This window comes from Chiloscyllium punctatum, chromosome 1 (assembly GCF_047496795.1).
Source record: "Chiloscyllium punctatum isolate Juve2018m chromosome 1, sChiPun1.3, whole genome shotgun sequence".
In the NCBI taxonomy this organism is placed as follows: domain Eukaryota; kingdom Metazoa; phylum Chordata; class Chondrichthyes; order Orectolobiformes; family Hemiscylliidae; genus Chiloscyllium; species Chiloscyllium punctatum.
Window position 1 is genome coordinate 76,299,884 of NC_092739.1, and position 27,272 is coordinate 76,327,155.

Here is a 27,272-nt window from a genome sequence, read left to right on the forward strand (position 1 = left end):
TTGGTAGACAAGTGAATCGAGAGATATCAGGGCAGGCAGGAAGGAAAGTGGAGCTGAGACCACAAACAGATCAGCCATGATCTTATTAAATGGTGGCCCAGACTTGAAGGGCTAAATGACCTACTCCTATTTTTCTATGCCACTGAGGTAATACGTTAGAGGCCCACATTAATGCTCAGGGGTCACAGGTTCAAATTCTATCATGGCAGTTAGTGGATTATAAATACAATAAATAAATCTGGAACATGAAGGTCATATTAGTAATGAATGATCATCAATTGTTGCAAAAATCCATCTGGTCCACTGATGCTCTTTAAGAAAAGGAAATCTGCCAGCCTTACCTAGTCTGGCCTACTTGTGACTCTAAACCCACAGCCATACAACTGACTGTTAAATACCCTGTGTTGAAGTGGAGTCAAGGATGGACAATTGCTGGCCTTGCCAGTTAAAGCAGAAAGGAAACAATCCTTCATATGAACGTTTAGGCAGTGAATAGTGGCAAGCTACTTAACCATTGGAGTCTTCACAATAAAACCTGATCCGGATATTGCTGCTGGGTAATTGAAGTCAGCAGTTATAGTCCTATTCATCATAGCAATTCTCAGGTCCATGGAGAGGGAGAGAAAGCAGGAACACTGGAGCACTTCCTGTGACCCTTGTTGGCAAGTCAACCTGAGTAGCCATCAAGACAGGCTCAGCCTCACTTGTTACAGCTGCCATAATTGAAGAGCTGGTTGACATCAATTGACTCACAGATGAAGAACAGCAATTCAGACGAGACCTTCAGAGAGCTCTGGGTATCTGTGGATCACAGTAACAGCTAGTGACCCCAGGAGAGACACAGAGAGAAATCTGGCTGGACATCATTCACCACATTATTGTCACGTGTCCACCAGTGCCACTCAGTTTCTTACAGGTTCAGTGAAGGTTCAATTACATGTCAGGACATAACAACAAACATCTGCTTCAGTTAAAGCTGCATAATATTAAACATGGAATGCCACCATTAAAACATATGCCTGATATTGACTCCAAAATTTTGACTCCAAGAAATGCACTGACTTTCAAAAGCAGTTAATTATAAATAAAGCTTTTGAGAGATATGGTTGGTTATAGGCACACCATAAATAAATTACAATAAATAAAAATGTGCATTTTGGGAAAGCAAATCAGACAGGGCTTAATGGTAAGGTCCCAGGGGATGTTGCTGAACAAAGAGATGTTGGAGTGCAGGTTCATAGCTCCTTGAAAGTAGAGTCGCAGGTAGATAAGCTAGTGAAGGCGTTTGGTATGCTTATCTTTATTGGTCAGAGCATGGAGTATAGGAGTTGGGAGGTCATGTTACGGCTGTGCAGGATGTTGGTTAGGCCACTTTTGGAATATGTGTGCAATTCTGAACTCCTTCCTATCAGAAGGGCATTCTGAAACTTGAAAGGGTTCAGAAAAGATTTACAAGGATGTTGCCAGGGTTGGAGGATTTGAGCTACAGGGAGAGGCTGAACAGGCTGGGGCTGTTTTCCCTGGAGCGTCAGAGGCTAAGGGGTGACCTTAGAGAGGTTTATAAAATCATGAGGGGCATGGATAGGGTAAATAGACAAAGTCTTTTCCCTGGGGTGGGGGAGTCCAGAACTAGAATGTGTTGGTTTCGGGTGAGAGGGGAAAGATATAAAAAGGACCTAAGGGGCAACCTTTTTATGCAGACAATGGTGCGTGTATGGAATGAACTGCCAGAGCAAGTGGTGGAGGCTGGTACAATTGCAACATTTAAAAGTCATCTGGATGGGTATATGAATGGGAAGGGTTTAGAGGGATATGGGCCAAGTGCTGGCAAATGGGACTAGAGTAGTTTGGGATACCTGGTCGGCATGGACAAGTTGGACCAAAGAGTCTGTTTCCGTGCTGTACATCTCTATGACTATACAACCAACAAGACAATGACAATATTTGCCACTAGAGGGGGTGAACCCACCGTCTCAGATTCAGAATGGTAGAGGTATTCTTAATTTTGACTCATTCGCTTCTTCAAAGTTACATGCAGATTCCAAAGAAATCAATAGGATTTTCAAAAGGCATTATTTACAGTTTCCAGCTGATAACTGTGATGCTGTCCGCTTTTTAAATTTCTCTTGTTTGCAAGCACTAGCGGAAGTTATGTCAGCTGTGCCTCAGCTCCAGTGTTCAAAATAACTGCACTCCTGTTATTTTGGTCATCTCTTCTGGAGGCAATAACTCATGTTGGAGTATAGTTAAGTGACTTTCAGCAGCCTTCTCCTTTCCATAGCGTAAGGCTATGATTTATACATGAGATTAGATAATGAGTGTTGGCATGATATTTTATCAATGGGGCATTACAGCCAAACATGACTCTCTTTACCCAACACACACACACTCAATTTTCATTCATAGTTTAATTGGATGCCTCACATTTTCCCCAAAAGCCTGCAAGCACGAACTTGATATTTTTGCCCAGACTTGTGATACTTGCAGCTGAATTTCGACGTGCAAATGTAGTTTTACAGAAAGCATTAGCATTGTTCAGCTAGTTATACTGATGGGATGGTTTGCTTTAGGTCCTAGCACACCCTATTCATAAGTTTTTCTTCAAATAATCTTGGAAAATAAAAGGACAAGTGTAAGAGCTTTATTGAAGCAAGTTTTTTTATTCACTTTATTGCCATCTCTAGTATTCTTGAGAAGATGGTAGTGAGCTGCCTTCTTGAAATACTGCAGTCTATGTGCTATAGCAGTCTATATGCTGTAGCTTCGCAACCATAGAATGTCTAATGATAAACATAGGGAGAGAATGTTTTACCATGTAAAAAGTTCTGATTTATTTCTGCAAGCCTTGGTCAACTGTGTGCCACCCTCTAACATTCTCCCCGTGTCTGTGTGGGTTTCCTCCGGGTGCTCCGGTTTCCTCCCACAATCCAAAGATGTGCAGGTCAGGTGAATTGGCCATTCTAAATTGCCCGTAGTGTTAGGTAAGGGGTAGAAGTATGGGTATGGGTGGGTTGCGCTTCGGCGGGGTGGTGTGGACTTGTTGGGCCGAAGGGCCTGTTTCCACGCTGTAATGTAATGTAATCTAATCTAATGATTTATGTGAAGTGTATACTTAAATTAATAAGTATATACTTCATTACCATCTCCACCATTGTACTCAGTATAAAAAAGCATACAAAACAACATAAAACTGTTCCAGCATTTGCCCTGCAAATAGGATTTTGAAGGTTTCTGTAGATCTCCCATTATGTTGCTTACAGTGACCAAGCATCAGGTACTTGGGAATGGGTGGGGAGACACCTCCTCTCTATTGATTGAGATTGGAAAGAGGTTTGTGGAGAGGTCAGTGAAGAGCTGCCGAGAGGTACTGAAAGTTTCTCTTTTGGCTCCTTCTTTGTAAGTTTCATCAATTAATTATGCTTTCCTTAGTCAGATAGGGCTAGACCCCTACAGGTGGGAATGCAATGGGAGGACCTATCGAGAGCAGTTCCATCGTGAACGTACAAACTCCCTGGTGGATTTAGTGGAGTGCTGACCATAGCCCAAATGAAGTACCTCAGTGAGCACACTGGAAGTCCCGCCAACACTTGAATTTAACAGGGAAGGACAGGCCTGTGCACAGTGTACAGTCTAACAGGGTTGACCATGTGAGTTGCTGGCAAGTGAAAGGCTGCCTCATTTTAAGCTTGAGGCAACAAGCTCGGACTATAGTTATGCCTAATTTTCAGGCATGGGGTAACAGCAGAAACATTTTTGATGGCAGCAAAACGTAGAGTCTTATTCTATGATACTCCACAGGCAACTGATGTCAAATTCAGACAAATGCAAAAATCTGACAAAGGAGATGCATGTCCTTATATGTGTGGTCAAAATATAATCCTGCAAACCAAATGGTGTAAAGAAGCAGGAACAAAAACAAGCCTTGACAACTGCGGAAGATTTATCAGTGAATGGTTCTACTAAAGTCCATTGGAAGACAAATCCTACAGAAACTCCTCAGAGGCAAAAACAGAGTAAAAACTCATGGTGTGCAGGATAATATATTGACATGGATAGAAGTTGACAGGAAACAGACAATAGTTGAATGTGATGCTGGAAAAGTACAGCAGAATAAGCCCTTCATCACGAAACGTCGATTCTCCTGCTCCTCGGATGCTGCCTGACCTGTTGTGCTTTTCCAGCGCCACCTCTCAAGTCTTGATTTCCAGCATCTGTAGTCCTCACTTTCTCCTGGGGAACAGATAACAAGAAACAATTATTTTTTTTCTGATTAGCAAGATGTAGTGAGTGGGGTGCCACATGGATTGGTGCTGCAGCCTCAAATTATTACAATTTATGTCAATAACTTGGTTGAAAGGACTGGAGTAATGGTTACCAAATTTGCAAATGACACAAAGGTACTTTGGAAAGTCAGTTGTGAAGATGACCTAAGGAAGCTACAAAAAAATACAGATACATTAAGTGAGTTGTCAAAGATCTGAAAAATGTTGTTAATTATGGAAAAATATGAAAAGAGCAAAGTATCTGAATGGTGAGAGATTACAGAGTTGAGATGGAACTGGATCTGTTTATACTAGTGCATGAATCACACAGGGTTAGAATGTAGGTGCAGCAGCTAATTAGGAAAGGTTAAAGGTAAGAAATGCTAACATTTATTAAGAGGGGAAGTAAATACAAAAGGAGAGAGATTATGCTTCAGGACACTGATGAGACTGCATCCAAAGTACTGTGTACTGTATTAGTGACCTTATTTGATGAATGATGTCAATTCATTGAAGCATTTACCTGTACTAGATTATTCTCCACAATGTGTGGGTTGTCTTCGGAGGAATGGTTGAACAGGTTAGGGCTTTATCTGTTGGAGTTTGGAAGAGCAAGAGGTGATTTTATGAAAACAAAGAATCTTGGGAGGTTTTGACATGGTAAATATAGATGGAATGTTTTATGAGAGAATTTAAAACTTGAGGTCACTGTTGAAAAATCAAGGGTCACCAATTTAAAACAGGGACAAGGCAAAAATGTTTCTCTCAGAAGGTTATAGAAACCCTCTTCCTGAAAAGGTGGTAAAAAAATTAAAACAGTTTTAAAACAAGGGTAACTAGATTCTTGTTAAACAAGGGTGTAAGTGAAAGATGAGTAGGGAAACTAACTTTTCACGATTGACTTAATTTAGTTAAAATCACAAAGTGTACAGATTGATTAATCTGATATTTTAGTATCCTACTTAACAGTCACCAATGCAAATCTTGGTAACTTAACATCATGTGACTGCTTAACTTCACTTGACAAAGAAATGCATCATGGGATTGCAAACAAAGTGAAGACAATACACTGATGTTTTAGTGTTACAGCTACAAAGCCAAGAGGCCTTGTCTAGGTCATTCTTACTTCATCACTGTAAGAACATGTGATCTTTAAAGGCAGAGTTGATATATGCCTGAATTGTCAGCCCTGATCAGGAAATCATAGTCACAGTTGTGCTGCCAGACTGGTGTGCTTCAATTTGTTTAGAAATGAAACAATTGCCTAAAAGTAAATATTGAATTAGAGTTTACTTTGTAAAGTTTGTAATTGCACAATCCTTTAGCTTTCCGTTACTTAAGATTACCTACAGAAAACTATTTCACTACCTCACTCATGTTCATTACCCTGTACAACAACTGCTTTTAAACTGCATAGTTTTGGAATTATAAGCAACTTATTTTATATCTATTGCCTGAAAGAAAAAGATGGTATAAACACTTTCCAAGCATTCAAACACAGCAGAAATGAAAACAGAGAGTCCAAATAACAACAAATAATCAATGATCAAGAAGTGTATAATTTAATGAGAACTTTGCAATTAAGTGAACTTGAGAAATGATCTCATGAATATCAATCTCTGGGTCCTGCTTCCCTTTTCCCCAACAAGAGGTCATGAACATTGCCAAATATCTTAACTTAATTGAAAGTTATATAGAGCCAATAGTAAAGAAGAAGGCATCCCCATGGATAAGGGGCAACTTAAGGAACCAGTCAGGATATTAGCAGGGGTGACATCAGTCAACGTCCATTACCTTAAGAGTCAATTAGAGATTAATCATGTATTTCACAAACCAATTTGCACTCTGTCTCACCTAACCTAGACCAATCAGAATGTAATGATGTAACAGATCATGCTGTGGGTTGCGGTTTAGAAAAAATTATTAGGAAGAAGTTTTTGATGACCAGTGCATAAAAGAGGTTTGCAAGTGAAGTTACTATGCTGCCTATAATGGAACTGAAAGACCCACAATGCATTGGAGACAGAGCGTGAGCAGAGACTGACTGACTGAGTGAACTTGTGCCTTGAGTTGAACCATAAAGCAAGTTGCCACCCTGCTTGAATAGGTATTATTCACAACTTGTGAATTTTCTAGTTACTGAACTAGACAGACTCCTGTTGCCTTATTGGCCAAAGTTTCAGCTAACAGTGTTCCAGTCCCTAAAACACCAATTGACAATTACCTTTTTATTTCATGACACTGAAGAAATTTTGGATCCAATTTAATCATCATTTACAAATGAGCTTTGAATTTTTTGAGCAGACTGCCACTTCAGCACCTGTAGAAACCTTAAGTTTCATGTGGACTAAATGTACTTCTTGTTTGAATATAAATGCAAATATATGATATACAAATGTCTCTCATAGGGGCTCATAGGCACATGCACTTCAGTTCACTTCAATAAAGATCTCATGTTGGATATACTGTTGCGTCCCACACTTGAACTATGGTGTCAGAAAGAAACAAAGTGAGTATAAGAAAGCACAGCTACTGTCAGTTGTTTAAAGGTAAAATCCGTGGAAATATACAAACCAGTCAAATCTCAAATATGGTATAAGCAATCCGGTAACCATTACTCAATGAGTTATAAGCACTGCAATTGTTGTAACAGCAATAATACAAGATAGAAACAATACTGGCTAATGATAAAAGCCCTTGCAAAATTTGATATCTTAAACAGAAAGTGCTGACATTTCACGTGTAATAATTCAAATAAGAATGGGTTTAGCAGTGTAGAGTTTATGTTCGCCAAAGTGTAAATACAACATTGATGTAGGGTTGTAACATAAACTCTGTGTGGAATTTTAAGAACAAACCAACTGAAGTATTGGCATGACAATGTTGTAATATTCCTTTCCCTGAATGCTACATGAAACTAGTGCATACATGGATGGCAACTCCACGGAATATGGTCCCTTGAAAATTCACCAAAACATGTCAAACCTTCATTGTACTTTCACACACAACACATTACAGAACACCAAAAAAACAGATACCAGGGAACACACCTGAATCTAAAGGCAGAATGTTCCCAAATTTCTTTAGCATGGGAATGAGCATGTTAGTTGGTGACTGACATGTCACCTCATTGACCTGTATGTTCAACATGATGTCTTTATTGAAATGATCCTAAGATATCTGCCTACAGTGCATGTCCCAACAAGCCCCAATGAAAGACATAGAAAATTATCCATTGCCCACTAATCAGCTGTAAGAACGGTCACATTTGAATTTATTGGTGAATCGTAGACCTTCATATTGGCAACCCAGATCCTGATAGACCAATCATAAACCAGCAGCTTTTGGTGCTAGGCTCTGCCAGTCCAGGTCTAATCTTCGATGGATCCAGCAGTGACAAGGTAAGCAATTTTTATCCTTATTTATTGGTACAACTCTCAAGTATTTTTGAAAAAAAGTACACAATTTGTTGAAACTTTTCAACTTGTACACATCAAGACATTTTAACAAGAATATCAAAATAAAAAGAAAATGAGATTTATATTGCTGATTAGTCAAAAAGAGGATTGTGATTGGTACAGGCATTCCCATGGAAAATACACTAGTTTTGACATTGACAGTAAACTGGCAAGCTTCTTGCTTAAATTTTAAACCATGCAAGTTGATTGATTCTGCTTAGTCAAGGTATTGCTCTTAGGAATGAACTAGAATGTCACCTACTTTGTTGAGTTCAAAAGTCATAGCATATTTGCAGGTTCCCTCTCTCTGCAAAAAATAAAACAGGACCTCAGTGTATTAAAACATTAGCTTCTGTACACGCAAATGCAATGCACTACAAACCCAACTGAGCACAATCCTAAAATGGACCACCTGGGCATGCAAGACTTAAAATACACAACATTTTGTCCAGCATTAGATATGATTCAGCAATTGGACAGCATTTGGTAAATAATTCTGAGTGTGCAAAAAACTGAAAGCTGAGCACAAAAAGCTTCAGCAGAATTTTTTTCTAACAATACTCAAATATTTATTGTGTTCTTGAATAGTGGGAGTCAGAGAGTTGTGCAGCAGAGGAATGGACCCTTTGGTCATCCATGCTGACAAGGTTCCCAAACTAAACTAGTCCCATTTGCTAGCGTTTGGCCCATATTCATTTAAACCTTTCATATCCATGTATTTGTCCAAATATCTTTTAAACGTTATAACTATACCTGCAACCACCAATTCCTCTGGCAATTCATTTCACATACAAAACACACCCGGTCCTTTTTAAAATCTTTCTCCTCTCAACATTAAAATCATTCCCTCTAGATTTGAACTCCCCAACCCTCAGAAAATGACCTTTCCTATTCACCTTATTTATGCACCTCATGATTTTATAAACCTCTATAAGGTTACACCCTTCAACCTCTTACAATGTAGTGAAAAATGTCCCAGCCTATCCAACCTGTCCTATAATTCAAATCTTCTTTACCGGAATCAAACACTAAGGCCTAACCAGTATTTCATAAAGATTTTTGCATAACTTCCTTGTCTTTGTACTCTCTGAAAATGACAGAGGGAGGGGTAGAAAAAGCATGACAAGGACTTGCTACCATGTTTGTAATGTTTAATGAAAATACACAGTAAATGAGCTTGAGTACAGTTCTCTGTATCTAGCAGGCCATTACTATTGCTAGAAGTTCTAACTGTACTGTAGATATCAATGAATAAGTCAATCTTTGAAACTTCAAACTCCCTGCAGAAATAGGGTTCAATTATATTTCAAAGATTTGAAAACATGGATGGGAGTGGTCTACACCTATATTTGCCATGTCTGCCATCGGTGGATGTGTCTTAAGTTCCCACACATTTTGCAGCACAGCTCATAACAAGTGACAAGTTATAAGGTGCAGATAAATAAAGCATCAATTTGTGGGGTTCAAAAAATTGAGACTGACTACTAATGCAAGTATAGGGTGAGAATACACAAAACAAACCATGATTTTTGGAATGGAAAAAGAAAATGAGGTCATCTTATATCTTATATTGTGATTTATGGTATTGCTGACACATTTTTGGCAAAACACAGTGTATGAAAGATCCCATCTCAAACACATTATCATTACACAATCATTAATGACTGTACATCTACTGTATAGACGAAACAGAAATAACAATACATCTCATTCATCTGCTTTTAGAAAATTACTTTGAGAAGAGTACATGTTGGTTGTTTGCCACTAGATGCTGTCATCTCAGTTTACAGCCAGTTGGAGTCCCATTACAATAATGAACATAATGGATAATGGAAGATCCATATAAAGATAAAGCAGAGGCATACCTTGCCCTGACAGCTGTCAGGCTTTTGAAGCGCTTCAATGCAGCTTCATTTCAGACCTTTTCAATCCCTTGTTTATCCAGAACAAAGAGAAAAGAATCTCTCTCTCTCTACTTTATATCAGTCTGAACAGGGAACTAAAGTTCTGATACACACATAAGCAATAATGTCCACAGCTGTCCCATTTACTTGGCTTAGTGCTTTTGGTCTGAGACGATTCCAGTTTTAATTTAGTTCTAAGTGGACTTATGAGATGTTTTCATTTATTCATTGGACGTGGGTGTCACTGAATTGGCCACCATTTATTGCCCATCCCTAATTACCCCAGACTGACTCCAGACACCAGTAAGAGGGGAGAAATGTAGGCCAGACAGGTTAAGGATGGTAGATTTAATTCCCTAAAGGGCATCAGTGAACCTAATGGGAATTTAACAGATCAACTGATAGTCAACATCAGCCACATGGTTGCGTTAGGTTAGCTTTCTATTTCAGACTTTCTTTGCTAAGAATTCAAATTTTACCATCTGTCATTAGTGAGGTTTGAACTCTTGACCCCAGAATGTGAATCTGGGGTTTTGGATCACTAACAATATTTCCTCTAAGCTGCATGGTTGTTAGGAGGTTCTGCACATCCTGTTTGGTGCACTTTAGGACCATAAGATATAGTAGCAGAAATAGGACATTTGGCCCATCATATCTGCTCCATTATTCAATCATGGGTCATATGTTTGTCAGCCCCATTCTCTTACCTTTAGATTAGATTCCCTACAGTGTGGAAACAGGCCTGTTGGCCCAACAAGTCCACACCAACCCTCCGAAGAGTAACCACCCACACTTATTTTCCCCTGACTAATGTACCTAACACTATGAGCAACTTAGCGTGGCCAATTCACCTGACCTGCACATCTTTGGACTGTGGGAGGAAACTGGAGGACCCAGAGAAAACCCAAGCAGACATAGGGAGAATGTGCAAACTCCACACAGACGGTCCGTCTGAGGCTGGAATCGAACCCAGGTTTCTAGCACTGTGAGGCAACAGTGCTAACCACCGATCCACCATGCCGCCTCTGCCTTTGGCCTGTAACACTTGATCACCTTACTACTCAAGAATCTATCTCTGTTTAAAGACACTCGATTACGTGGCCCCTACAGCCTTCTCCAGCCATAAGTTCTACAGATGCATCACGCCTGGATAAAGAAATTGCTCATCTCAGTTCTAAAAGGTTTTCATGCACTCTGAGGCTTTGTCCTTGTCTCTCTGAAAACATCTTCTCCAGACCTCTCAGTATTCTCTAAGTTTCAATGACATCCATGCTACTACCTTGCCCCTAACACTTATTTAGTAGCCTCCTATGCAGTCAAAGGTCTTCTGGAAATCTAAATAGATCAAATCCACTGGCTTCCCTTTGTCCAACTTACTCCTTACCTCCTCAAAAGAATTCCAAGATTTGTCAGATGTGACCTCCCCTGATGAAGCCATGCTGACTCTGCTCTATCTGAGAGGAGAAAGTGAGGACTGCAGATGCTGGAGATCAGAGCTGAAAATGTGTTGCTGGAAAAGCGCAGCAGGTCAGGCAGCATCCAAGGAACAGGAGAATCGACATTTCGGGCATAAGCCCTTCTTCAGGATTCCTGAAGAAGGGCTTATGCCCGAAACGTCGATTCTCCTGTTCCTTGGATGCTGCCTGACCTGCTGCGCTTTTCCAGCAACACATTTTCAGCTCTGCTCTATCTTACCAAGCCATTACTATTCTCCTTATCCACTCATGACTGTGTGGCCAAATTCAGCTCTAACTCCAGCTACAAATTTGCCGATGACACCACCATAATGGGTCAGATCTGAAACAACAGTAAGACATTGTGTAAGAAAGACATAGACAGCTTAGTGGTATGGTGTAAAGACAATAATCTCTCCCTCAATGTCAGCCAAACAAAGGAGCTGGTCATTGACTTCAGGAAGTAGAGTGGAGGACACACCCCTGTCTGTATCAATGGCGCTGAGATGGAGGTGGTCGAGAGCATCACGTTCCTAGCAGTAGATGTCACCAATCTATCCCTGACCATCCACGTCAATGCTATAGTCAAGAAAGCTACTCCTTCCTCAAAAGGCTAAGAAAATTTGGCAAATCCACAAAGACTCTGACCATTTTTTATAGACGCACCATAGAAAGCATTTTTATCCAGATGCACCACAGCTCTGCCCAAGGCACAAGAAATTACAGAGTTGTGTATGTAGTCCAGTCTATCATGCAAACCAGCCTTCCTTGCAATGAGTCCATCTACACTACCCACCATCTACACTTCCCACCCTGTTTATACGCCATTCCACCCTCTTCCAAGAAGATACAAAAGTTTGAAAACACATACCAACAGATTTAAGAACAGCTTCCCCACTGTTATCAGACTATGAATCGACCTTTCATATATTAGAGTTGACCTTTCTCTGCACTTTCACTGTAGTTGTAACATTATAATCTGCATTCTGTTCTATTAGCCTGACGTACTTTTGCAAGATATGATTTGTCTGGATAGCATGCCATACAATACAATATTTTTCACTGCATGTGACAATAATAAATCAAATCAAATCAAGCATTTCCAAGTCTCTGCAATCTCATTGCTAATAATGGACTATAAAATCATAACAATGATCTAGTTTACACTAACTGGCCTATACTTTCCTGTCTTCTGCCTCCCTCCCTTCTTAAACAGGGGTGATATTAGCCATTTTCCATTCCTGTGGGATTCTCCATAACTTGAGTGATCCCTGCAAGACCATTCAATGCCTCCACAATCTCCTCAGCTATCTCCTTCAGAGCCCTGGAGTGTAGTGCATCAGATCCAGGTGATTTATCCACCTTCAGACATTTCAGCTTTCCCAGTACCTTCTCCTTTGTGGTGGCCACTACACTCATCTCTGCCCCCGACTCTCCTGAAGTTCCGATATACTATTGGTGTCTTCCACCATGAAGATGGAGGCAAAGTACTTATTTGGTTCTTCCATCATTTCTTTCTCCCCATCACTACTTCTACAGCCTCAATTTCCAGAGGTCCAATTTCCACTCAACTCCCTTTTCACTGTTATATATCTAATAACAAACTTTTGTCATCTTCTTTTGCTACTAACTAGGTTACCATTATATTTCATCTTCTCTCCCACACTGCTTTTTTAGGTATCCTCTGTTGGTTTTAAAAGCTTTTCAATCCTCTGGCTTCCCATTAATCATCACCACATTGCATACTTTTCCTTTTGCCTTTATGCCGTCCCTGACAGACCTTGTCAGCTATGGCTGTCTTGTCCTCCCCTGAGAATGTTTCTTCTTCCTTGGGATGAATTTCTGCTGTGCCTCCTGAATTACCCCCAGAGGTTCCTGTCATTGCTGTTCCACTGGGTTCCCTGCTAGGCTCCCCTTCCAATCATTTCTGGCTAGCTCCTCCATCATGTCGTCGTAGTTGCCTTTACTCAATTGTAATAGCATTACATCTGATTCAAGCACTTCCCTCTCAAACTGCAGGGTGAATTCTATTGTGTTATGGTCACTGCCTCCTCGGGGTACCTTTATCTTAAGATTGCTAATCAAATCTGCCTCATTACACATCATTAAATCCAGAATTGCCTCTTCCACAGTAGCTGTACCATAAGCTGCTCCAAAATAATTCTTGTAGACATTCTACAAATTCCTTTTTTTAAGATCCGTTACCAACCTGATCTTCCCAGTCCACCTGCATAATGAAGTCCCCCATGATTATTGTAATAGTTCCTTTCTTACACGCCTTTTCTATCTCCTGCTTTATTTTCTTCCCCACATCCTGATTACTGCCAGGAGGCCTGTACAGGTACACAACTCCCATCAGGGTCTATTTTCCTTTGTGGTTCTTCAACTCTTCCCACACAGATTCTACGTTTCCATCTCTATCTCACTTCTTGCTGTAGATTTGATTCATGTTTTACTAACAAGGCAACCCTGTCCCCTCTGCCCATTTGCCTGTCCTTTCAAAAGGACTTGTACACTCGGACATTTAGTTCCCAGTCCTGATCCCCTTGCAGCCACATCACTGTGATACCCACAATATTGTGATACCTGCCAATTTCAATCTGTGCTACATTTACCTTGTTTTGTATACTACGTGCATTTAAGTACGACACCTTTAGTCCTATATTGACTGTCCCCTTCTTTTGATCTGTTGTGCTGAAGTTAGATTCCTGAGCCTTTTCAAAGTCTCTGCCATATTACTCTTTGTGGAAAGTTTATTACCCTCCCCTGATCACTCAACCCCATCCCCACCCTCACACACCCCACCCTCCAACCCCACCATCCATTGTTTCACTAGTTTAAGTGAGGCAGACTTGATTAGGGAGCTTACAGTGAAAGAACCCCTAGGGGACAGTGACCATAACATAATAGGATTCACCAGCAGTTTGAGAGAGAGAAGCTTGAATTAGATGTTATGGTATTACAATTTATACTTTCTGCTCAGAACCTGATCCCAGAGCAGTTCCGACACATTAGGTTCAGTTTCTGGAAGCTTGCATCCCACACTGACCTCAGAGCTCAAAACAGCAGAAAAAATATATAAGCAGGATTACTGTCCTCTGCCATTTCACTATTACTGTTACACTACCACCTGACCACCAACACACCTAACATAACGCCCATCCATTTTATTGAGATTCTTGTCAGTAAAGGCCAAAATTTGAAGCAGTTCACAACAGCAAAAACCTCACAAAGAACCGGCACAGTGATTTGCTGGTACGTATGGAATAGGAGTCAAGAAAATTCACAGGAGATCTGGATTGCATCATCAATTAGTGATGACTTTCCTGATCAGGCTGCACAGGACTACGATTGCCAAACAGGTATTTATAGTAACTTGCCAGTCAGGAAGGAACTGACACTGAACTGCTGTAAATCCCCAGCAAGTTCAGGAACGTGAACGGAACATTCCCCTCTGAGCTGCATGTGACTCTGGTTTGCACAATGTTCGTACTAAGTGGGTGGTAGAGTTTCCAATTTCCTGTTGTATTTGCAGAAGGATCAATAGAAACCCCAAAAGGCATGAAATGTTTCTCCCCTTTTCTTTGGGGACTGGGTGGGGGCTGGGTCAGCCAATCCTTTGCTCAATTGGATAGAAAATTGGGGACATCTCACAGACGTTTGAAACATGAGACTGTGCAGGCCAAGGCCAAGCAATTGAAGGTCTTTAAGACTGAAATAGATAGGTTCTTACTCGGTAAGGGGATAGAGGATTTCAGGGAGAAGGCAGGAGAAGAGGGTTAAGAAACATATCAGCCATGATGGAATGGCAGAACAAACTCAATGGACCGAATGGCTAATTCTACTCATTTATCTTATGGTTTTATGGTTTTATGATTTTATGATGTCTCTGAGATGGGATTCTAGATGTTCCCACTGAGATCATGGAGATCAGCATGAAGGCGGCCAAGTCTAACTATCAACTTCAGTCCTTTCTTTAAAATCCACTTTTTAGAATTGCTTTGCTTTCCTATTTGTGCCTATGAATCTGAGGAAGTGAAGGCATTAGGCCTACCACCAGCTTGTGCAGAGCCACTGTCTAAGTAACAGAACAGCAACCATCCTCTGCTTCCTAATGCATTTTTCAAGGTACATTCTGGTAGTCTCAGGAAAATGGAAAGGATCAGAATTTTCTTCTTGGCCTTTGTACCAGGGGCAAACTGACCCCGGGAAAATCATCTCCAACCAAGGCAAGTACTCTAACAAATTCCTGACTGGTGCCTTGTAGACAATGATTGAACTTTGAGAGTCAGAACATGAGTTACACCATAGTATTTATGTTGTTGATACAGTCAAATTCTTAGTTAATGATATCCCAGAGGGTATTGATGAATGGAGATTCAATGGTGGCAATGTGGTTGAATATCCTGGGGACTTGGTTAGATTCTTTCTTGTTGGAGATGGACATCACTTGGTATTTCTGTGGCAGGAACGGAGAGAATGTGACCCCATAATCCTTTTCTGTAGAATTAAAAATAATAAATATAAAAGTTAAACAGGAAATCATAAGCATTAGTAAACAATTAGTAAACATAAAAGCAAATGCACTACTTGCAGATACCAACATTTACTAACAAGTAGTGATAGACTCGACCCCACAACTAGAGAACTGAATCACAGTCCTACTCAAAAAACTTCAGAAATCTGGAGAAATAAATAAGACCGACTTACAAAAAAAAGAAACCAGATAGATCCAACACACCACGCTTCTACGGATTACCCAAAATTCATAAACCAGGAGCTCCCCTCAGACCCATAGTTTCGCTACCTGGAATACCAATTTACAGATTGGCCAAGGAACTACACCAAAGACTAAAACACTTAGTAGAAGACTTATGCCACTCCATCCACTCCACCCAAGAATTCCTGAAGATCATTAAAGACACTAGGGTAGAAGAGGCTGAAAAAATGGCTCCTTTGATGTAACAGCCCTGTTCACATCAAACAACATCAACCTGGGCAAGGAAACACTGACTACGTCATTAGAAAACCCAAAGACACATACACCAAACACCACCAACTTCATCAGCAAGGACAGTATCATCAAGCTAATAGACCTATGCCTTACCACCCACTTTACCTTCAACAACAAAACCTTCAGAAAAACCAATGGAACACCCATGCAATCTCCGATATCAAGAATCTTAGCAGAGACAGTAATGCAGAGACTTGAACAAATAGCTCTACCAACCATCCAACCCAAACTTTGGGTCCGCTACGTGGATGATACCTTTGTCATCACTAAACAAAACAAATTAGAGGAAACCTTCAAGGCCATCAACAATACCCTTACTGGCATAAAATTCACTAAAGACGAGGAAAACAAACTGCCATTCCTAGATGTCACAGTAGAGCGAACAGCCAGTGGGGAATTTCAAATCAGCATCTACAGGAAAACAACACATATGGACCAAATATTGAACTAGAGAAGCAATCATCCCAACATCCACAAACAAAGCTGCATCAGAACATTATTCCAATGAGCCACCACCCACTGCAGCACAGAGGAACTATGCAGAGCCGAGGAAAATCACCTATACCGTGTATTCAAAAAGAACTGGTACCCAATGAACACGGTCCACAGATTTCTCAGCAACAAACCCAAACAAGCAGACAAAACACGTCCAGAAACCCTAGTCATTCTCCCTACATCAAAGACATCTCAGAAATGACTGCCAGACTACTCAGACCCCTTAGCATCATGGTAACCCCAAACCCACCAACGCACTAAACCAGCAGCCAATGAATTTGAAAGACCCTGTACAGACAACAAGCAAAACTAATGTCATTTACAAAATACTGTGCAAGGACTGTAACAAACACTAAATTGGACAAACAGGCAGAAAACTAGCCACCAGGATACATGAACATCAACTAGCCACAAAATGACATGACCCTCTCTATTATCCTCATGTACAGATGAGGAAAGACACCACTTTGACTGGGACAACACATCCATCCTAGGACCAGCCAAACAGAGACACGCACAAGAATTCCTAGAAGCATGGCATTCTAACCGGAACTCTATCAACAAACACATTGACTTGGACCTGATTAACCATCCCCGAAAAAGACAACAGAAAATGACATCACCATAGGAAATGGCATCACCACAGGAAATGGCATCACCAACCCAAAGAAACCCAAACGTTTAAATAGAAAGCAGGAATCATCAGCAGTGCTTTGTCTGAGGACTCACTGAAGATGGAGGCCTCTATTTTGCAAGAGGGCTGCTGGGAAGGCTACATTTTCCCACATTAAAAGGTACTTACCTCAGGAGTCGGGCCTCCATTTTGCCAGAGTGGCGAGGAGAGAAGGAGGAGTGAAGCGAGGGCTGCCAGGAAAGTAAGGGCTTCATTTATATTTGGGCAGTGGCTAAACCCGAGATACTACATGTGTAGTATCTCTCTCCCCCTCCTCTAACTGGAAGAAAAAGACCCTGTAAGGTAAGGCTTTTATTTCTTATCTTTCTTTTTCAGTTATTTAAGTGCATTGTTTAGTTTTAGTTAGTTCATATAAAGCTAAGCTTACAATGGCAGGGGATCTCAGGCCTGTGGCATGTGACTCTTGCTTGATGTGGGAGCTTAGGAAAGTGTCTAATGTTCCTGCCTCTTACACTTGCAAGAAATGTGTCCAGCTGCAGCTCGTGTTTGACCTCATGACGGCTCTGGAGCTGCGGATGGACTCACTGTGGAGCATCCATGACGCTGACGAGGTCGTGGATAGCACGTTTAGTGAACTGGTCACACCACAGGTTGGGATTGCTGAGGGAGACAGTGAATGGGTGACCAAAAGGCAGAAAAAGAGTAGGAAGGCAGTGCAGGTGTCCCCTGCAGTCATCTCCCTCCAGAACAAATATATCGTTTTAGATACTGTTGGGGGAGATGGCTCACCAGGGGAGTGCAGCAGTTGTCAAGATCATGGCACCATGGTGGGCACTGCTGTTCAGTAGGGCGAGGAAAAGACTCATAGGGCCATAGTCATAAGGGATTCTAAAGTGAGGGGAGTAGATAGGCGGTTCTGTGGCCGAAAACAGGACTCCCGGATGGTATATTGCCTCCCAGGTGCTCAGGTCGGGGATGTCACTGATCGGCTGCAGAGCATTCTAAAAGGGGAGGGTGAACAGCCAGTTATCTTGGTGCATATAGGCACCAACGATACAAGTAGAAAGCAAGATGAGGTCCTGAAAGAAGAATTCAGGGGGCTAGGAGAGAAGTTAAATGGGAGGACCTCAAAGGTCTTGGATTACTATCAGTGTCATCTGCCAGCCAGGGTAGAAATGAGAAAATAGGCAGGATGAACATGTGGCTTGAGAGATGATGTAGGAGGGAGGGGTTCAGATTTGTTGGACATTGGGACTGGTTCTGGGGAAGGTGGACTATTACAAAATGGACGGTCTACATCTGAACCAGACTGGAACCAATGTCCTTGGGGGAGTTTTTGCTACTGCTGTTGGGGAGGTTTTAAACTAATGTGGCAGGGAACCGGGAACCAGAAGAGAAAACAAGTAAGCAGCGAAGTGGAGGCTGGAGACTGTAAGAATTATGAAGATAGCATTAATAAAGGGAATAGTAGGCAGAGAACAGGTGAGCACAAAAGAACTGATGGCCTGAAATGCATCTACTTTAATGTAAGGAGTAAAGTGTGTAAGGCAGATGAACTTAGGGCTTGGATTGGTGCTTGGGAGTATGACATTATTGCCATCACAGAGACTTGGTTGAAGGAAGGGCATGATGATTGGCAACTAAATGTTCCAGGATATAGGTGCTTCAGACAGGACAGGGAAGGAAACAAAAGGGGTGGAGTTGCATTGCTGGTCAGGGATGAGGTCATGGCTGTGCTAAAGTAGGAAACTATGGCAGTCTTGGGTAGTGAGGCATTATGGGTAGAGCAGAGAAATAAGAAGAGTGTAGTTACATTGTTGGGGCAATATTACAGGCCTCCCAACAGTGAGCGTGAGGTAGAAGAACAAATAGGTAAATAGATTATGAATAAATGTACAGGCAATAGGATAGTGGTGATGGGAGATTTTAATTTTCCCAACATTGACTGGGATACACTTAGCGTCAGAGATCTGGATGGGGTAGAATTTGTACAAAGCGTCCAGGAGAGTTTCCTAGAGCAGTCTGTCAATAGTCTGATGAGGGAAGGGGCCATATTGGACCTGGTAGTGGGGAATGAGCCAGGACAAGTGGTAGAAGTTGAGGTGGGGGATTTCTTTGGGAACAGTGACCAAAATTCTGTAAGTTTTAGAATACTCATAGATAAAGAAGAGAGTGGTCCTAAGGGAACAGTACTAAACTGGGCCAAGGCCAATTATATCAAAATTAGGCAGAAACTGGGAAATGTGGATTGGACACAGCTATTTGAAGGGAAGTCCACATTTGAGATGTGGGAGGCTTTCAAAGATAGGTTAATGGTAGTGCAGGATAGGCATGTCCCGTTGAAGGCAAAGGATAGGAAGGGCAAGATTCATGAACCGTGAATGACAGGAGAAATTATACGAATAGCCAAGAGGAAAAGGGAAGCGTACGTAATGTCTAGGCAGCTAATAACAGAACGGGCCCTGGAGGAATATTGGAAGAGTAGAACAAGTCTTAATCAAGGAATCAAGTGAGCTGAAAGGGGTCATGAAATAGCTTTAGCAAGCAGAATTAAGAAAAATCCCAAAGCATTTTATTTTTCTATAAGAAGCAAGTGGGTAACTAGAGAAAGGATTGGTCCACTAAAAGATAATGAAGGAAGGCTGTGTGCTGAACCTGAGAGAATGGGTGAGATTCTGCATCATTACTTAGCATCAGAGGAACCTGATGAATCTTGAGATTAGAGATAGAAGTTTGATTAGTCTGGATCACGTTGGCATAAGTAGGGAAGATGTGTTGGGTATGCCAGAGGTTATTAAGGTGGACAAATCCCCAGGACCGGATGGGATCTATCCCAGGTTGCTGAGGGAGGCGAGAGAGGAAATAGGTGGGGCCCTGATAGATATCTTTGTGACATCTTTAAATACAGGTGAGGTGCTGGAGGACTGAAAGGTTGCTCATGTTGTCCCCCTGTACAAGAAGGGTAGTAGGGATATTCCGGGTAACTGCGGACCAGTGAGCTTGACGTCGGTGGTGGGAAAGTTGCTGGAGAGGGTACTGAGAGATAGGGTCTATTTATATTTAGAAAAGAATGAGCTTATCAGTGATAGGCAACATGATTTTGTGTGGGGGAGATCATGCCTTACCAACTTAATAGAGTTCTTCAAGGAAGTGACCAAATTGTTAGATGAAGGAAGGGCTGTTGATGTCATATACATGGACTTTAGTAAGACGTTTGATAAGGTTCCCCATTGTAGACTAATGGAGAAAGTGAAGTCACATGGTAGCTAGGTGGATAAAGAACTAGTTGAGCAACAGGAGACAGAGAGTAGTAGTTGAAGGGAGTTTCTCGAAATGGAGAAAGGTGACCAGTGGTGTTCCACAGAGATCAGTATTGGGGTCACTGTTGTTTGTGATATACATAAATGATCTAGAAGAGGGCACTGCTGGTATGATCAGCAAGTTTGCAGATGACACAAAGATTGGTGGAGTAGCAGAAAGCATAAGGGACTGTCAGAGAATACAGGAGGATATAGATAGACTGGAGACTTGGGCGGCATGGTGGCACAGTGGTTAGCGCTGCTGCCTTACAGCGCCAGAGACCCTGGTTCATTTCCCACCTCAGGCGACTGACTGTGTGGAGTTTGCACATTCTCCCTGTGTCTGCGTGGGTTTCCTCCAGGTGCTCCGGTTTCCTCCGACAGTCCAAAAATGTGTAGGTCAGGTGAATTGGTCATGTTAAATTGTCCGTAGTGTTAGGTCAAGGGGAATGGGTCTGGGTGGGTGGCGGGTCGGCATGGACTTGTTGGGCCGAAAGGCCTGTTTCCACACTGTAAGTAATCTAAAAGTGGCAGATGGCTTTCAATCCAGACAAATGTGAGATGATGTATTTAGGCAAGTCTAATTCTAGAGCGAATTATACAATGAATGGAAGAGCCTTGGGAAAAGTTGATGGGCAGAGAGATCTGGGAGTGCAGGTCCATTGTATACTGAAGGTTGCTGCACAGGTAGAGTGATCAAGGAGGCATATAGTATGCTTGCCTTCATTGGACGGGATATTGAGTGTAAGAGCTGGCAAGTCATGTTAAAATTGTACAAGACATTGGTTTGGCTGCATTTAGAATACGGTGTACAGTTCTGGTTGCCACATTACCAAAAGGATGTGGAAGCTTTGGAAAGGGTGCAGAGAAGGGTTACGAGGATGTTGCCTGGTTTGGAAGGTGCTAGCTATGAAGACTGGTTGAGTAGGTTAGGTTTATTTTCACTAGAAAAAAGGAGATTGAGGGGGGACCTGTTTGAGGTTTACAAAATCATGAAGGGTATAGACAGGGTGGATAGAGATAAGCTTTTTCCCAGGGCGAAGGATTCAATAACAAGCGATCATGCTTTCAAGGTGAGAGGTGGAAAGTTTAAGGGGGATACACGCAGCAAGTACTTCACACGGAGGGTGGTGGGCGTTTGGAACATGTTGCCAGCAGAGGTGGTAGAGGCAGGCATGGTAGATTCATTTAAGATGCATCTGGACAGATGCATGAGTAGGTGGGGAGCAGAGGGATACAGATGCTTAGGAATTGAACAACAGGTGGAGACAGTACATTTGGATCGGGACAGGCTTGGAGGGCTGAAGGGCTTGTTCCTGGGCTGTAAATTTTCTTTGTTCTTTGTTACCTAGTATGGTGATGAAACGTCTGAAAATGAATCTTCCAGCTCAGAACCTCATCCTGAGTTACAAATCTTCTCAACTCGCTAATTTGTAAATAAAATGAAAATGGCTTTTTAAAAATTAAAGTATAATCATCAGACTAGGAGTTAAAAATGCCTGCATTCCCATTGGGCTAGAATTTCAACAAGGGCAATATTTTAACTAAAAAAAACCCACAAAAGAACTGCGGTTGCTGAAATCAGAAACAAAAACAGAAGTTCCTGTAAAAACTCAACAAGTTTGACAGCATCTGTGGTGAGAAATCAGTTAATGTTTTGGATCCAGTGACCTTTCTTCATAACTAATGTTTTAATGAATTGACCATAAAGTGTATAAAAATAGAGTCAGATTTTGTATCCCCGTATTCTCAAGCTTTCCATCACAAAGACCACCTCCACTTCTGTGATTTTGCCCATCTCTGTTCCTGCCTCATCCTATTGCTGTTGAAATGCTAGTCCATGTCACCCCCAGGCTATCGGATGCTCTCCAGGCTAGGCTTGCATACTTCATGCTCTGCTGCCTGTATACTATTGCACAACAAGTTGCAGTTAGAGTCATAGAATCATACAGCACTGAAACAGACTGTTCGGTCCAACTCGTACAGGCCAACCAGATATCCTAAATTGATTGAGTCCCATTTGTTAGTATTTGGCTCATATCCTTCTAAATCCCTCTTATTCATGCACCCGTCCAGATGTCTTTTAAATGTTGTAATTGTACCAAGCTTCACCACTTCCTCTGGCAGCTCATTCCATACATGGACCACCCTCTGCATGAAAAAATTGGCCCTTAGGTGGCACAGTGGTTAGCACTGCTGCCTCACAGAGCCAGAGACCCGGGTTAAATCCCCGCCTCAGGCGACTGACTGTGTGGAGTTTGCACATTCTCCCCGTGTCAGCGTGGGTTTCCTCCGGGTGCTCCGGTTTCCTCCCACAGTCCAAAAATGTGCAGGTTAGGTGAACTGGCCATGCTAAATTGCCCGCACTGTTAGGTGAAGGGGTAAATGTAGGGGAATGGGTCTGGGTGTGTTGCGCTTCAGTGGGTCGGTGTGGACTTGTTGGGCCAAAGGGCCTGTTTCCACACTGTAAGTATTCTAATCCTAACAGTGGACTCCCCCAGCCTGGGGAAAAGACATTGGCTATTCACCCTATCCATGCCCCCTCATGATTTTATAAACTTTAATAAGGTCACTCCTCAGCCTCCAATGCTCCAGGAAAAAGGTCCCAGCCTATTCAGCTTCTCCTTGTAGCTCAAACCCTCCAACCCTGGCAACATGGTTGTAAATCTTTTCTGAACCCTTTCAAGTTTACAAATACTGTGTACACATCTGGTCGCCTTTCTATAGGAAAGATGTTGTTAAACTTAAGATGGTGCGGAAAGATTTACAAGGATGTTCCCAGCACCAAACCTGTGACTGTTGGTCGCAGGCCTCCAGTTTGAAAAACAGTCCTCTACCACCACCCTCTGTCTCCTACCTTTGAGCCAATTTTGTATCCAATTGCTTAGCTCCCCTGGGTTCCATGTGACTTTACCTTGCTAACCAGTCTACCATGTGGAACCTTGTTAAACACTTTGCTGAAGTCCATATAGACAACCTCCCTTCATCTTTGTCACCTCTTTAAAAAAACTCAATCAAGTTAATGAGACTACCTATCTCACTGATGTTTGCTGATCTATACTGGCACCAAGTTCTCCACTGGCTCACATTTAACATTCTCTGGTTTGTGTTGAAATTCTTAAAGTACTTCATCTTTTCCTAACTCTGTAACCTTTGGTAGCTGTACAACCCTGCAAGAGCTTTCCCTTCCACTACATTTGGGCCACCTATCATCCAAAAGTCTTCACCTCGTCATTACTGAAGGTGCACTTGACCATCTATCCCCCAAAACTCTGGAATTCCCAGGCTACACCTTTCCACTTCTCTCTCTCCTCTATTAAAAGCCATCTCTTTGATCAAGTTACATACTGGAGACCAATCGTTTTCTGTGTCTGATTACGCTTTGCCAAGTGACTTTGACAGTTACCATACTAAAAGCAATATACAACCAAAGGTCGCTGTTGTTAAAGGTATCAAGCAAGGCCCAGGGACATTGATCAAAACTAACAGCTTGGGGATTGACTGACATTTATAATAATACTCAGCTCCCTGCTGTTTGATACACAGTGACATGGGAAAGTCACTGTGCCTTTGGCAGTTTTCAACTGACAACCTTTGTTGTTCAGGATTCAATAGGCCTTTTCAGTAATTCAATTAGAAAAGAACAAGCTGTGTAATTGATCTGAGGCAGTCAATCCCATTTTTTTAATATCTACAAAAACAGCCAGAGGCAGTGACCTATCCTTTTTGAGAACTGCTACAGATACCACAAACCATATGAAGCAACCACAAATTTTCAATTAACTCTCCAGGTGATTCTGAAATATTAGCAACAGGAGGCTTGTGGGTTTTGGTTTTATGTAGACCAGGTATTGCTGGTGTCACTGAGCACAAGAGATCACAACCCAGTACGGTGCTTAAGTTAAGCAGGCATAAAATATGGGGCAAAATATGAAGCAAGATGCTAGGGGAAGGAGGAAGAGGATTGGGGATTGAGTGGAAGCACTGGGTAACAGGACCGGGACAAGGAAAGAGTGCAATTTGGGGAAAAAGGGGGATCATGTTGAGAACCAATACTCGGAAGAGGGTGTTTAATGACACCCCCGAGATGTTCTCAGTGCACAGTATCAGTGCGGGTGCTGCAGTGACATAACTCCAGCTCGGTCACTCATTTTATTACCTGGCTCGGGCAACAAAATGTGAGTGCACAATTTTTCAGTGGTGTCAGGACACACAACGAGAATCTCTCAAGAGGTCAAGAGACAAAGAAAGGGAAGGAGGAGACTAAGTAATGAGGGAGGCGATAAGGATTATCACGACAAATGTGAAGAAGGGGCAGGAAGGGGAGTAAGGGAGGGGTGAGGTTCATAGGAAAGGAAACTGGCAAGGGGAAGGGGGAAGAGGGAAGAGGGAAGAGGGCTGAGTAGGACAATAGAGGGTGAAGATGGGGAAGAGGGAGAGGAGGACAAGGAGCAGGGCCAAAGCTGTGGAACTTGGGAAAGAGCTGGAGGAGAGAGACAGAGAGCACAAAGCAAAGGTTCTGTATGTGAAGGTGAATAGATGAGATAAAGTGACATGGGAGCACAGGAACAAGGTGAAACTAAGACAAGGGGCCGATTTTTACCAGAAATCAGCCATGCCATTTTTACTGAGTTTCATGGAATAGTCCCAAACACGCATCCTTAACTGCATCACACCCCTATTGTGCCCTGCTCATCCAATACGAGCCTGATTCTCCCACTCACTGTAGAAGGAATTACTCAGAACTGCCAGGATATCCCAGCATTCTCGGCACTACCACCATATTTATAAAGCTGGTTGCAGAGGAATACCGTCCTTTTTAGCCAAGAGGGCAGAACAGGCCACAACAACACACCCAGCTGGCCTGGTCTGAGGCTGTCACTGTGTCAGTGAGGGCGTCTTGGTCTGGAGAAACATCCACCAGTGTGGGAAGAAAGTCAACAGCCTACACCCAGCTCCATCCAGGCAAACACAATCATCTTCTCCTTGCTACCTCTCACTGACTCAAATTCTGCTTCTGCTCCCATTTGCCAGAAAGGTTCATACTCTTCCACAGTCACTGTCACATGCAGCGTTCCCTCTCTCACTCACCCTCACTCAACCAATTCCCACAACCAGACCAAACTCCTCTTCACTGCTGCTCTTCCCCTTAGGACACCTACTTTATCACAAGTTGCTCCAGCACTGACAACTGAGTCAACCACTTTCATCTCCCCCTAACACTCATTCTGGAACATAACAGCCCATAACTAAGCATTGTCCATTGTTGTGCCCCTCTTCCATTCACCATAATGGATTTGAAACATGTCTGAACTTTTACTCCTTGTCCACCATTCATTCTCTCTCCTGTAGCTGGGTGTCGATGGTCTTTCTGGACAAGAGGGGGGCCCCACACAATATACCCTCCCGGGGCAGAGCACAGAGGCCTCAGAGGACACATCAGCAAAGCTGCCTCCTGCAGCCCCCACCAGTTCAGACGCTGCCCCCACAGTGGGTCCGTCAGTTAGATTAGTGTTAGGGGTAACTTCGATGGGCACTTCACTGCCATGTTTCTGCAACTGGCTGTGGGAAAAATGCCCTGGGTAACTGGCACACAGAGGATTGCCAGAGACCTGGTACCTGCTCAGCCTCAGGCAGGAGAGGGTCCTGTGGTGTTGTCAGTCCCGTGATTTTATCGACACACAGGAGCAGCACAGAAGCAGCACAGAGCTCTGTCGCGGGGGAGAGGGATCATTGGGAAACCTGACAGAGTGGCTGCAGGAACTGCAGCATTGACACTGGGATTGTGCTGCCTCAGGCAATCAAGCAGCTGACCATCTCCATGGACAGGTTGGCAATGCTATGGAGAGCCATGCCCAGCAATCTGAGTCTGCTGGTATATGCCCAGTGCTGCACTTCATCGCTCCAGCCGCTGGTACTCAGTGCCAAAGGCAAGGCGACAAGGTGAGGAGGGATCTTGAACTCACTCCAGATGCCCCCTTCCTCACAAGGAGAGAGACAGCAGTGCCAGGAGATACCCAATCGGAGGAGGAAATTCACACACCGATACTGTGCACAGGTCACTCAATGAAACAAAAGCACACAATGTTGCAAACTTAATTTTTAACAATAAAACAGAAGTTTGTTTTACAAAAACAATATGAAGATAAAATTGAATAAACCTAACCGCTTGGAGGAGCATTCTCTAAACTATTTTAAAGCACCAAGGCTACAGCAGCATTTACCAGTTAATTACTAAATTCCGTCAGAAACACCGAAAACCCATATGCCACTAGTTCAAAATCAAAAATTCCAAATTGAATAATTTATATACATAATATATATCCACCAAATCACATGGCCTGCATCACACAATTCAGGATATTGGGAGGGAGGAGTCACCTGCTCATTAACCATGACAATTTTCACCACTGAATGCAATGGAGTCTTTGAGAGTAGTGATGCAATAGGGCAGTGCATGTTTCTGCTCATCAGGTGGAAGCTTGCTTTGTCTGGTCAGGAAGAGGTTGATCAGGTCCTTAAACATTATTAATGGCATGGAGTTAGTATTGGCAATATCTTGTGTTTGAGAGACTTTTTCATTCAATATGTGAAAAAATTTACATTATTAGAAATTAACCTGATGGTTTTGTAGGTCTGTTTGGATTATACATTTACAAGGAAGTCAGATTAACACAGTTGGGACAAACAAATAAGATGATGTTCAGAGAGTTTGACAACATTGGTTGGATCAAAGCTTGGCAGAGGCATTA

The 27,272-nt window shown here is 42.4% G+C and overlaps 1 protein-coding gene across 2 annotated transcripts in view; it reads right to left on the minus strand.

The window, feature by feature from the left end:
- Nucleotides 1–13,930: 13,930 nt before the first annotated feature.
- The window catches only part of LOC140482336 (uncharacterized), an 80,936-nt gene continuing 67,594 nt past the window's right edge, over nucleotides 13,931–27,272 (minus strand). For both annotated transcript variants that reach the window (XM_072579646.1, XM_072579636.1), the window contains one exon: nucleotides 13,931–15,578. In XM_072579646.1, coding sequence (XP_072435747.1) covers nucleotides 15,497–15,578 — 82 coding nt within the window. In that variant the 3' untranslated portion in view covers nucleotides 13,931–15,496. The remainder of the gene's footprint in view (nucleotides 15,579–27,272) is intronic.